Source organism: Puma concolor, chromosome B1 (genome assembly GCF_028749965.1).
Source record: "Puma concolor isolate L17-30 chromosome B1, mPumCon1.1.hap2, whole genome shotgun sequence".
Lineage (NCBI taxonomy): Eukaryota > Metazoa > Chordata > Mammalia > Carnivora > Felidae > Puma > Puma concolor.
The window spans coordinates 121435239-121448364 of record NC_141670.1 but is presented as its reverse complement, the minus strand read 5'-3'; the positions used below and the strand labels follow the sequence as shown (position 1 = coordinate 121448364).

The window sequence follows — 13126 nt, the reverse complement described above, 5'->3', positions numbered from 1 at the left end:
CTCCCTCTCTCTCTTCCCCTTCCCACATGCATGCACATGCTCTCTTCTCTTTCTCTCTCTCTCTCTCTCTCAAAATAAATAAACTTTAAACAAAAAAGAGAGAATTTTCATAAGAAATTAGAAGATTCTGCTTTTAGACCATATTCCTAGATGGCCTAAGGAGAAACAAATCCTCTTAAAAGATGTAGTGAGAGCTAAGATAGCATACTCCTACAATTCATCTTCAAAAAAACTTTTTTGAGACTCTTATTCATGGCTTTAGTAAAACATTGTTCATTATTCTTAACATTTAGTAAGTATACTCTTTATTATTTCCATTGGAATATTATCTCGGATTCTGCAGCTTAGTACATACATTTTGGGTAAAATATAAAATGTTACAGGCCAATTTGTTATTCTTCGAACATATATGTCTTCTTACTCTCATTCCACAGACTGCCGTGTGCTTTACAGCTGGCAAAATCGTTTAAAGTCAACACTGTGGAAAGTTGGGCAAGAGTTAAGCTAATTATAATATCTTCAGAATCTCATAACAAGATTTGGAAACCAACTGCCATGTGAAGATTGTTTTTATTCACTCCCTCAAAATCAGAATATTATGATCAATTTGTACAGTGCTGGATGCCAAGCCATGTGGAGCTTTATAAACCTTAGTCAACACGTTCTCTTCTTAGTTTATCTTTGATAATGAATGATTTTAATTTCATTAAACATTGTCTGTGGGCTGGAATATTACACTGAGCATATTCAGCTAATAGGTTCCATTATTTAAGCTGAATTTTTCATTTAGAGAAGTAGGACTCATGGCAAGCATCAAGGTAATTTTTTCATCCAAACTCCTCATACAGAAAGCAACTTAATAAAATTTGGCGCTGATTATCTGATTCTTCCTTAATTCTCCTTTTCACTTCTAAGGACTGAATTTGTGTAGTGAAGTAAGTAAAATATTGTATTCTGATCATTTTATTATTTTGTCTTCTCTTCTATAAAAAATATGAGAGTTGTGAGAATGGGAATTATGTCTCTTATTTTTAACTTATTTTCCTTAATTGCTAACAGAGTAGTTAGCACATCGTAGGCCTGCATATTTATTTAACAAATTAATGAATAAAGTCAGACTCTAGCTTCAGAAAAAGGAACTTATTAAAGAATTACTGCTTTTTCATGCCTGTCTTTATTATCTTATAAATTACCAAAGTATTTTTAATAACAAAATCATACTGCCACACTTCAATCAGATACGAAGTTTATATTCTAGTTCTTTTTCTGTCAGCAAGACTTCTAGAGGCACACAACTGAGAAGAAATGAGCTAAATAACTATTGGTTCATTCCTGATGATTTCCCCATCAAATCGATGTGATCACTGTACTTTATTAAATGTAGAATTATATTTTGTAGGATGAAGGAAAATCTAACATGTGCAGGTTACATTCATTGAGCAATTACTGTGTGGTTACAGGTACTATGTGTTTTGCTTACATTATTCTCATTTAGCCCTCTCAGCAAACTGATGGCATAGATAATACTATTCACATTTGGCAGCATAGAATATTGAGATATAGAGTTGCCCAATATAACACAGCTAATAAATCATAGAGCTGTGGTTTGTTCTTAGATTGACTTCACAAGCCATGCTCTGCTCACTGTACCACACAGCCAAATACTAAAATCAGATGGCCAGCACACTTGTCTTTGAAACCATCATCGATTTCCTTGAACAGTTATTAATATGTCACCAATCTAACATATTTTTTAAAATAAATATGATTATAAGCATAAGGAATTCAGGTAAGAGAAAACTATTTTGTCATTTAAACATTTCTAAAGATCTCTCATTCCTGAAAAAACGACTAATCTCTGCATAGCCTGATATACAAAATGTCAATTTTGCATGATAGTTATAAAAGTGCTCAAAACCTGTCAAACTTTAGCTCCTTTTTAAGTTTGGAAAGCTTCTTCCTTCAGTACATTTTTGGGCTTGCTTGTTTATTAATACAAATGTCATATAGCTTATAACATAAAAATGATTCCATTAGATTTTAACCTCAGTACATACACATACATCTACATGCTTGCCCACAGTCTCATTATTCGTTCACAGATTTTGTGCTCATAATGTCTAGGCTTGTGAATAGTATGTAGAAAATTTTTACATAATTTCTGAAATCTTTGAAAACAATCCCTGTTATTCTAGTAAAAACTTCCTGGATATGATTTTAAAAGTATTACGGATTTTTAAACATATTCTTGATCTATCTTATGAAATAAAGAGGTGAGGCTAATTGGAAACAAAGAATGTCTGTATTAAACAATGTATTTAATAGCAAAGCATACAAGTATCAATCAACATGTCAAAGTTATATGACTTTTCATATTAGCATTTTATTGAGTCCACCAAGGGGAAAATATGATTTAAATATGAAATGAGCTTCTGCATCAGGTTAACTAATAATAATAATAATAATAGTAAAGACACTTTTACTTTCAAGATTTCACTGGAAATCAAAGACCATGTTGCTTCTCTGGATAGCATTAATAGAGAGAAAGAAAGAAAGAAAGAAAGAAAGAAAGAAAGAAAGAAAGAGAAAGAAAGAAAGAAAGAAAGAAAGAAAGAAAGAAAGAAAGAAGAAAGAAGGAAGGAAGGAAAGAAAAAAGAAAAGAAAAGAAAAGGAAAAGAAAAGAAAAGAAAAGAAAAGAAAAGAAAAGAAAAGAAAAGAAAAAAGAAAGAAAAGGGGGGAGAGAGAAAGAGGAAGGAAGGAAGGAAAAATAAATTCCATTGGGCTCCCATTGGCCAGAGTGACTGACCAATCAAATTGATGACGTCCATATATAGCTCAAATACCCTTGCATACCAAGGCTATTATAAATTTAATAATGTTTCAATATGGATGCTTCTAATTTTTAAAGGAACGTTCTAGAGGCACCTGAGTGGCTCAGTCGGTTGAACATTGACCTTCGGCTCAGGTCATGATCTCACAGTTCGTGAGTTGGAGCCCCATATCAGACTCGCTACTGTCCGCGCAGAGCCCGCTTCGGATCCTGTTCTCCTCTCTCTCTGCCCTCCCCTCACAAAAATAAAACATTTCTTTTTTAATTTTTTTTTCAACGTTTATTTATTTTTGGGACAGAGAGAGACAGAGCATGAACGGGGGAGGGGCAGAGAGAGAGGGAGACACAGAATCGGAAACAGGCTCCAGGCTCTGAGCCATCAGCCCAGAGCCTGATGCGGGGCTCGAACTCCCGGACCGCGAGATCGTGACCTGGCTGAAGTCGGACGCTTAACTGAGTGCGCCACCCAGGCGCCCCAAAATAAAACATTTTAAATAGATAAATAAACAAACAAACAAAGGGACATTTAAAATGCAGAGCAAATGGACTAATCATTTAAGTTGTAGTAAGAACAAAAGCATAAATCATTTGAATAATCACTTGAGGTTCATGGTAACAAAATGTGACCTATATTGATGCATCCAACCTCCATCTTTTTCTCTAGATGCTTTTGCACAAATAGAACTGTCACTGGTATTACTTACCTTTCTCTAGGAGCACCAATATGTTCCACTACTGTAGATCCCATGTCTCCTTCAGAGATTATAAACAAAGACTAGCAATTCAGAGATAACAGGTTTCTGTCTTTTCTCAGTAATTCCCCCTTCTAAGTGTAGTGGAACGGACTTCAGAAAAACAAACGTAAATCCCCTTAGTCTGTTTCTTTTTTTTCTTTTTAAAAGATGGAAAATAAGCCATTTTGCAGTTTCACTGGCTTTCACTGTATTATTATACTTGATGTAATTAAGAAGTCTTTTGAACTGGTAAAAGATACAGAAATATTTTTTTTAAGTTTACTTATTTATTTTGAGGTAAAGAAAGAGAGAGCCTGAGCAGGGGAGGAACAGAGAGAGAGGGACAGAGAGAATCCCAAACAGGCTCTGTGCTGTTGAGTCTCAAAACAAGCCTGGAACCCATTAACCATGAGATCATGTCCTGAACCAAAACCAAGTGTCAGGCTGTCAACCAACTGAGCCATCCAGGCACCCCAGAAATGTTAAAAGAAAGGAAAGAGTGTGGTTTTTAAGAGAAATAGTTGTGTTCAATTTTCAGATCTTATTTATTGCACCTAAATTTCATGACCATTGCTTTGAATCTTAAAGTAATTGCAGTAAGCTTCATTTTCAATCAACTTATTATTTATTGGAAATGTCTAATTGCCGCAGTATACTTTTAATACTTTATGTCATTGAACAATTGTATTGTAGCTGGCACAAATATAATAGCTGAGATATGTAGTATAAACAAAGTACTTAAAGAAATACTAAGACAATTTCTTATTTCCACAGATATTAACTTTCCATTTGATATATGTAATGATACAGATGCATTAAGATGAACAGATAGGGGCCCCTGGGTGGCTCAGTCAGTTAAGCGTCCAACTTCAGCTCAGGTCATGATCTCATGGTTTGTGGGTTCGAGCCCCACATCCGACTCTGTGCTGACAGCTCAGAGCCTGGAGCCTGCTTCAGATTCTGTCTGTCTCCCTCTCACTCTGCCCCTCCCCACTCATGCTCTCTCTCTCTTTCAAAAAAATAAACATTAAAAAAATTTTTTTCAAGATGAATGGGTATTATTAAAAACATTCATTTTTTTTCAGATCCCAGAAGTTAGCAGAAATGATCAAGAAAATGACTATGAAGATGATTTTACTTCATTATTTGCATATTCTTCTAGTAAGTATTCCTGTATGTTATGAATACATGTATATATGTAACATTTATATTAAGGTACCTGTAACTGGTCAAGTAAGACTGAAGAGTGCATGGAGAGCATGGAAAGGCATTTAATTAACTAAAAGTCCTCTCATTTATAATACGGTAGAGATGTTACTACATTATCTTGCCAATTGAAATACTTCTATTAAGTTCAGTGTTGAATAATCAAACCCCACTTTTTCCTACCCAGAGAGAATACACAAGTCAGATTGATGCAAATATTTTGACTGTTTGACAACTCTGCTTTTTCAGTATTTTTTAAAACAAAGTCACATTCTTTTCAGACCTTAGTTTTCTCTGCTAGGAAATGAGAAGCTTGGACTAGGTCTCTCTCTAAGGTCCTTCCTGGCTGTCATAGGATGTGGTTCTATATTCTAATGTCTGAGGGCTAATTCAGTCTCCTTACGTGTGTATAACTACCCATTATGCCAGATTCCGCTGGTATACAATAACTTCCTTCACCAGCACATCTGAAAGGCATCCCCCACGCAGCATTTCCAAATCCAAAATCCCTAATGCTTGGTGCTTTCAAACCTACACCACCTGCTGACTTTCCCATTTCAGTAAGTGAAGATTCTTTCCTTGTTTCATTCCGTCCAAAAACCTGGAAGTCCTTTGGCTTTTTTACTTCCTCTCTCACCCCACATCCAGTCTGTCGGATAATAATAATGTTGACTCCACCTTCACAGTGTAGCCAACATTCAGCAGTTCCTCAATCTTTCATTATTTACCCTAGTCCGTGCTGCCATCAGCTCTTCCTTGGATTATTGCCGTGGCACAATGGTTGTCAATGAAGGACTATTTTCCACTCAAAACCGGCGATATTTGTCAATGGACAGAAGCTGTTTTATTATCATGATTTGAGAAGGGAGCTTCCCAAACTGGCATTTAGGGGGTGGACACCAGCCATTCTGCTAAATGTCCCATGATGCATAGGACGCAGACCACACGCAACACAGGATTATCTAGTCCGAAATCTCAGCAGCACTGCTATTAAGAAACCCTGAAATAACAGCTTCCACATTTGCTACTCCTAATAGTCTATGCTTCGTGAAGGAACTAATCACTTTTCTGTTCCAAATTTCTCTTTACTTTCTCATCATACTTATAATCTTTATCATCATCTAAAGATTATCCCTGGATAACCTTTTTGGTCCCATCTCTGACCCCTGTCTTGTTTGTTCACAGCCACAGTGACATCTCACATATCAAGCATGCTCTTACCCTGGGGCATTGCCCTTTGAACACTGCACGGTTGATGCTCAATAACCATTATTGATCACTAGTTTTTCAAATGGTAGGCTGATCTGCAAATCAGATAAAATTAAATATAATGTCTCAACTAACATACTTTGGCAAATCAGGAAACAACCTCAAAAGTTATGGCATAACACAAAATAATGCTAAAGTGATGAAATAATGTACTGAGTTTTAAAGCCATACATTTTATTTTTATTTTTGACAGTAATAAAACAGATGATAAAGGCCATCACTGATAATGACCATTTATTTATTATGAAATTTAATCCTCAGAAGAACTTCCTATAAAGAGAAAAACATGATTTCAATTATTTATAGAGAACAACCTCATTTCTAAAGACCATTTGGACCTGGAATTTTCTTGTTTAGGAAATTCCGTGTGACTGGACTCAGGGAGCATGGCACACCTAAGCAGATTTCCATTAGTATCCCGATCACTGTGAAGTTGCCAAAACTCACTGACCTGCTACATCCAAGCCCCCGCCCAGGGCTGGATTCCAGGTTTGGGCATTTTTTTTTAACGTTTATTTATTTTTGAGACAGAGAGAAACAGAGCATGAACGGGGGAGGGTCAGAGAGAGAGAGGGAGACACAGAATCTGAAACAGGCTCCGGGCTCTGAGCCGTCAGCACAGAGCCCGACGCGGGGCTTGAACCCATGGACCGCGAGATCATGACCTGAGCTGAAGTCGGCCGACCAACCGACTGAGCCACCCAGGCACCCCCAGGTTTGGGCATTTTTGACAGGGACCAAGTAGACTCTGTTGCTTAGACAGTGTAAACATAAAACATAAATACTGAATACATAAACATGAGGGTGGCTACAAGTAATTTCCTATAGTTGATGATCGATTTGCCCAGACAGAAATAGTGAAGTCCCTTTGCTAGCCTGAGCAGTAATTTCTTTCCAGTCACTGCATTGTCTACTCCGTCAGTATTTCTAGGAACTACTTTATTTTGGGCTCAGTGTTTGGTGTTAGAGGTAGAAAGATGAATGAGATCTGTGCAAGAATGAACGGCTGGTTGCTCTGCCCAACCTACTAATTAAAGAGTCTTGGTCTGTAGTTCTAATACAGAAGCTGTTATCTTTCTTCTTTCTCATGTAGAAAGAAAGAACAATAAAAACTAAAATTCCACATAGAAATATGGGGTACCATCATGGGCACAATTTTTCTTCGTGACTGATTTTCTCCCATAACTGGAAAGTTTCTACAGCATAACTCTTTGTTGTTTAAAAAAAAAAAGGCCTGTTTCTCCATACTCTGCCAATTGGCTTCTTTAGCTGTATTTCAGCTTAGCAACACTAAAACAACAGTCATTTGCTTGTCTATTGCACTGACAGTGACAGTAATTCACATATTCCTTCCAATCTAGAGATTCCAAGGTTGTTTTAAAGTTTTGTGAATCCTTTATTTAAAGCGGAATTTTTATGAAAATTTAAACAACAAAATCTTAAGATTTGAAGTTACTGCATTATAGTATCTTTTTTCAGTTTTCTTCCTGGGTATTTATTGTGTACATTATAAAAACAAATGATGGAATCATGATTCTTAGGATGGAGGGAATTTGGATTATTTGGTTAAGTTTCAGGATAGGATATGTTTCATAGATGACAGAACTGAATCTTAGAAAGATTTACCTACCATTGGTGATTTGGATGCTTCTCCACCAAAAAATAACACTTTCCTCAAGTAATGTTTTCAAGAGTTAAGATATAATCTGGTGATAATTATATATTAAAATAGTCACTAAGTAAGAGGACAGAGTCACTTTTATTGCATTATTTACAAGCAAGTTAAGGTTTATCATTTTTCCTTGAATTTAGCTTTTCCATAACTTACTTATCACTTCTTAGGTCAGTTATGCTGTTTTCTAATAAAAATGCAGTCATGCCGTCATATATGAATCTGCTCAAACAATAACTCTAGAGAATCCAAGTGTTATTGTATGTATGAGTGCGTCGTATTGTGAGGTAGCAAGATATAAGGAAGCTTTAACTGTTCGTTTGGTATTTTAAAAGCCCAAGAATGACTGTTCGCTAAAATTATGCATTTGTCAGCTTTCCACTGTATCAGATCATAAAAGTTTTATTAGCAGTACTATCATTTCTGTATGAAATTAGAAAATATGAAATGCCTCCAGATGGTGTGTTTAAATGAAATCTACTGTCTTCATCATAAACAGCCATACAGACCCCAGCATTTCATCCTGAAGGTGGACAGACATACAGGCAGTGGGCAGAAGGAGCTGAGGCAGATGAACTGGCAAAGGAAGATAAAGAGGGTGAATCGAGCACAGAGGCCGAGCACAGCCTAGCAGAGGTTGGGGTTGGCACTTCTGCGAACCAGTATGATGATGACTTCTATGTGTTCATTCCTGGAGACAATCTAGAACATACTTCACGAGAGCCACTCGTCAGCAACAGACCACCTCCCCCGCCTCCACGACCTGTAGCTGCTGCCTTCCCACTGGAAAAACCTCACTGCACATTGCAGGGTAAGTTTAAGGGTTAAAACAACAACAACAAAAGTTTGACGGGCTTCCATAGCATATAGTGCAGTGGCAAATCTGTACAGGGAAGATCAGCTTTTAAACCCAAGAACAACTTTCTTGCTGTTCCTTTAAGGCCTCAGAAATTAGGCGATAGATACCTGCCATTCATTCACTTTCCCTTTCTTCCTCCCCCCTCCCTCCCTCCCTCCCTCTCTCTCTCTTTCTTTCTTTCTTCTTCTTTCCTTCTTTTCTTTTCTTCCTTCCTTCTTTCCTTCTTTTCTTCCTTCCTTCCTCTGTCCCTCTTTCTTTCTTTCTTTCTTTCTTTCTTTCTTTCTCTCTATCCTCCCTTTCTTTCCCTTTCCTACCACATTTCCTTCCTCCTTCCCTCCCTTCCTTTCTTTCAGAGCAGTCTCATTACAAAGCTTCAAGTAGAGAAATAAAACTTGGAAGGAGTCTGTACTCCTTCACGTAAAATGAACCTCAAGCATCATGTGGAAAACTAAATGACAACTTTCCTTTAAAAAAAAAAAGTCATCTGGCAAAGGAAAAGGCTAACGTTTTACAGATTTGAAAATGACCTTGGGCACGTCACTCAGTTGGTAGCTGCAGGGGAAGCAAGTGGTAAAGGGTTTCTCACACTGCACTGAGACCAAAGCCTAAGAACATTAAATATATTGCTAACGTGGAAGAACAGTTAAATGGCTGTGATTGCATTTGTTCCCAGATACAAGATTTACCATGTGTAATGGGGGCAGGAGTCGGGGGGGGGGGGGGGGGAGGACAGGGGTGGTGTGGGTAGTATCGACAGGAGGTTCCATATTGGGCTTTCTGGCTGGAATGTTCAACAGCCTAACAGACTTCTATCTCCAGGCTCACTCTTACAGTCACTAATGATCACCGACATTATTGATTACTATTTTACATGTACTTTCCAAATTCAAACAATGTTCTTACAATGAACTTTTAATAAGGTGAAAGAAATATCTATTATTAAAACTCTGTTTGCCATTGTACTTTAGCTGTTGAATCCTAGAGGGCTATAAAGTATAATAAACACTGTTTCAAAAAGTGAATTGGAAGCCATGAAATTTAGCATTTATATCCTTGAAGGTCCTGTCTCTCTAAAGGTTCAAGTTGATGAACATAAAGCTTTACTAAGGTCATGCACTGTACTCAGAGATGAAAAGTCCTGCTTAATGGAAAGTATGGAAAACCTAATGGGCACTCCTCTGATTCTTTCATTCATTCAACAAATATGTGTTGATTACCTACTACGTGCCAATGGTCTCTGAGAGACCGTTGTGATAGATCAGGGAGGTAGGTGTATCAATACTGGGGGTGGGGAGAGAGACATAGGTAAGCAGTACCCTGTCAATAAAATTCTTGTATATTTTCTCACTTTTTACAGATATGAATAATTTTATGCAATTATTAAAATAAATTGTAAAGAAGACAAACTTGTCTTCCATCAAGTTAAATCTCTTAAAAGAGCTAATAGTAAATTGCGTTTTCCCTAATGTAAATTTTTATATGCCGTATGTTGGTTAGAAGGCCTAAAACTACAGAGAGCAATCACCAGATTTCTAATACCAGAAGTGTAATGTTGGCAAGTATATCTTCTGAAAAGTACCAAATACAAGAAGCAAAAAAACTAAATCCACACTTTTTATTTTAAAACCTTATACTTTTTGGGGCGCCTGGGTGGCGCAGTCGGTTAAGCGTCCGACTTCAGCCAGGTCACGATCTCGCGGTCCGGGAGTTCGAGCCCCGCGTCAGGCTCTGGGCTGATGGCTCAGAGCCTGGAGCCTGTTTCCGATTCTGTGTCTCCCTCTCTCTCTGCCCCTCCCCCGTTCATGCTCTGTCTCTCTCTGTCCCAAAAATAAATAAACGTTGAAAAAAATAATTTAAAAAAAAAAATAATAAAAAAAAAATAAAACCTTATACTTTTACATTTGATATGCAGTGTTAGTTTTGACCACATGTTTTCATCGGGCTAATATTGTAAGTAATGGAAAATAACATGTCAATATTTTTTCTTAAAGTTCTTTGATTACAGCCTTTGAAAATAATACTGGAAGCCACCACTTTTTCTTTTTCTTTTTTTTCTTTCTTTCTTTCTTTCTTTCTTTCTTTCTTTCTTTCTTTCTTTCTTTCTTTTGCCAGGGAATTTGTGTGGAGTCTTTGATTTTAGCTAGTGATACCTTCAGAATTGTTTTCTGGGATGAGTTTCCTTATGCCCTCAAATTACCGAAAGAGGAAGGGCCACCTCCTCATATCCTAAGCATCAGATTCCCCAGGATGGATTTATGGACATATTCGCTGGAGGAAAAAAAAATAATATAAAACACTGTAGAACACTTGTCAGTTTATGAAGAACACATTGTCCCTCTTTCTCTCCAGAACACACTTGCAAGGCAACAATCGCTATTATTCCTCTTTGACTCAGACCCAAGACCATAAAGCCTGTAATTAAACTGTATCAAATACTTCTATAAACCAGTTTCCTCGGCTTTTAAGATTCTTCTCTTTGTTACACAGTCTGCTACTGTTGTGTTTTTCAAAAATTAGAATGATAGGAGTGATTTTGTTTCATCTTTATCTCCTGATGCACAACTTGAAATGAGGATGCTACGGCCCCTCTCTGACGTGAAAAGTAGAATCGGATACATTGGGAAATAAAAAAGAAAAATGTATTATTTCTGCTACAAGCCCAACTTTAGAAAGAGTTGGGAAGGAGGGTGGGTGGAGAAACAAAGAGTTTAACAGCTCAGGAAATGGGTTGATAGAAGTAAGATAGTTGACACATTCCGCTAAAAATGAAACACTGTAAAAATGTTTCCCACACACTTAATCTGGTTTCACCTGTTATGCTGTCAGTGAAACAGAAGTCATGAAGTCAAAATCTCAGTACCATATTATTCATAAGGAGAAAGGAAAATCATGCAGATTTGGAAGTTGGTGGTAGGCAATTAGGCATTACTTCTTGGCTTAAACTAATTGAAACAATCAGATCTAAGACTGGTTGGGGAAGGATCTTGGCCTCTCCTCATGAGCCTACCCATACAATTGCTGAACTACTGAAAATAATATATTTTTATTTGTTCTACAACTTGTCATTCTCCTTAGCTTCCACATCTTTCCACTAAAATAGCCATAAGTAACCCAGAAATCATGTGGTCAGATTGTCACCAAAGAGGAAGGAGAGTAGTTCTCCCTTAGGTCACATGCATGATCTCTCAGAACAACCCAGAAAAGCAATGATTTTTAAGTCAATAACTTTAATTCTTTCCATTTTATTGTTTTCATTAATGCTTTAAGCAAAACATTTGTCAATAGTCTAATGTTTGGGGCATCTGGGTGGCTCAGTCAGTTGAGCATCTCGGCTCAAATTATGATCTCTCAGTCCGTGAGTTCAAGACCCATGTCAGGCTCTGTGCTGACAGCTCAGAGCCTGGAGCCTGCTTCAGATTCTGTGTCCCTCTGTCTCTGCCCCTCCTCCATTTTCTCTCTCTCTCTCTTTCTCTCAAAAATAAACATTAAAAAATTTTAAGTCTTTTAATAAAAATTTTCATTAATAAAAATTTTCATACTCATTAACCAAAGAATGTGATACTTTGTCTTCTAAATAACTGCTACTAAAATATTTTAATACATTCTTTAAAAAATATGTAAAGATTTTGCTGAGTTTTAAAACCATAAAAGATTAGTCTTTTCATATGAATTAATCTTTAAGCCTTTGATTATCCACGCCATCATGTCACAAACCCTACTTTCAATGTCCTTTAAGAATGTGGTTCATGCTGGCTTATAGAAATCAAGAGTTACAATTTTGAAACTCAGTTTGTCAAACCACTGTGAGACTTACTGTAAGAAAGCGAGTAATGGCACGTTTGGCTATTCCCCCCTGTCATTTTCAGAGAAATTGAATGTTAGGCAAAATACCCAGTGCAAGCCCTATGAATGGTAAAATGACTTCAAATGGAAAAAAAAAAAATCTTAGCATATTCTGCTTGAAAAATAAGTTTTCAAAGCATTTGGAACTGGAGGCTTAGTTTTGTCTTTCAATTTTCTGGTATTAAATCCCTTGTAAACTATGTGCTTATATTTAGCATATATTTATATGCCTATTTATATGTTTTCAAAGAAATATGTGTTTTAAACACTTTTTTTAAGATTTTTTTTCTGGTTGTGAAATGTTTTATTTTTTTTTTAAGCTGTTATTTTACTTCCAATTAGTTCACACGGTGTAAGATTTTATTTTTAAATAATCTCTACACCCAGTGTGGGGCTCGACCTTACAGCCCTGATACCAAGAGTCACATGCTCTACTGACTGAGCCAGCCAGGCACCTCTAACAAACTTTTTTTAAACAAAGGTAACAATTACAAACTGCAGGAGAATGGTAGTAAATTATACAGTTCACTCTTCTTTTTGACATCTATAGGATAGGGGCGCCTGGGTGGCTTGGTCGGTTAAGTGTCCGACTTCAGCCAGGTCATGATCTCGCGGTCCGTGAGTTCGAGCCCCGCGTCGGGCTCTGTGCTGACAGCTCAGAGCCTGGAGCCTGTTTCGGATTCTGTGTCTCCCTCTCTCTCTGCCCCTCCCCT

General features: G+C 37.0%; 1 protein-coding gene across 1 annotated transcript in view; it reads left to right on the top strand.

Moving 5' to 3' along the window:
• Positions 1 to 13126, top strand: part of BANK1 (B cell scaffold protein with ankyrin repeats 1) — a 313964-nt gene that overhangs the window by 263139 nt on the left and 37699 nt on the right. Inside the window, exons 8-9 of the mRNA XM_086704503.1 lie at positions 4650 to 4725; positions 8211 to 8522. Of these exons, the coding sequence (XP_086560629.1) occupies positions 4650 to 4725; positions 8211 to 8522 (388 nt within the window). The remainder of the gene's footprint in view (positions 1 to 4649; positions 4726 to 8210; positions 8523 to 13126) is intronic.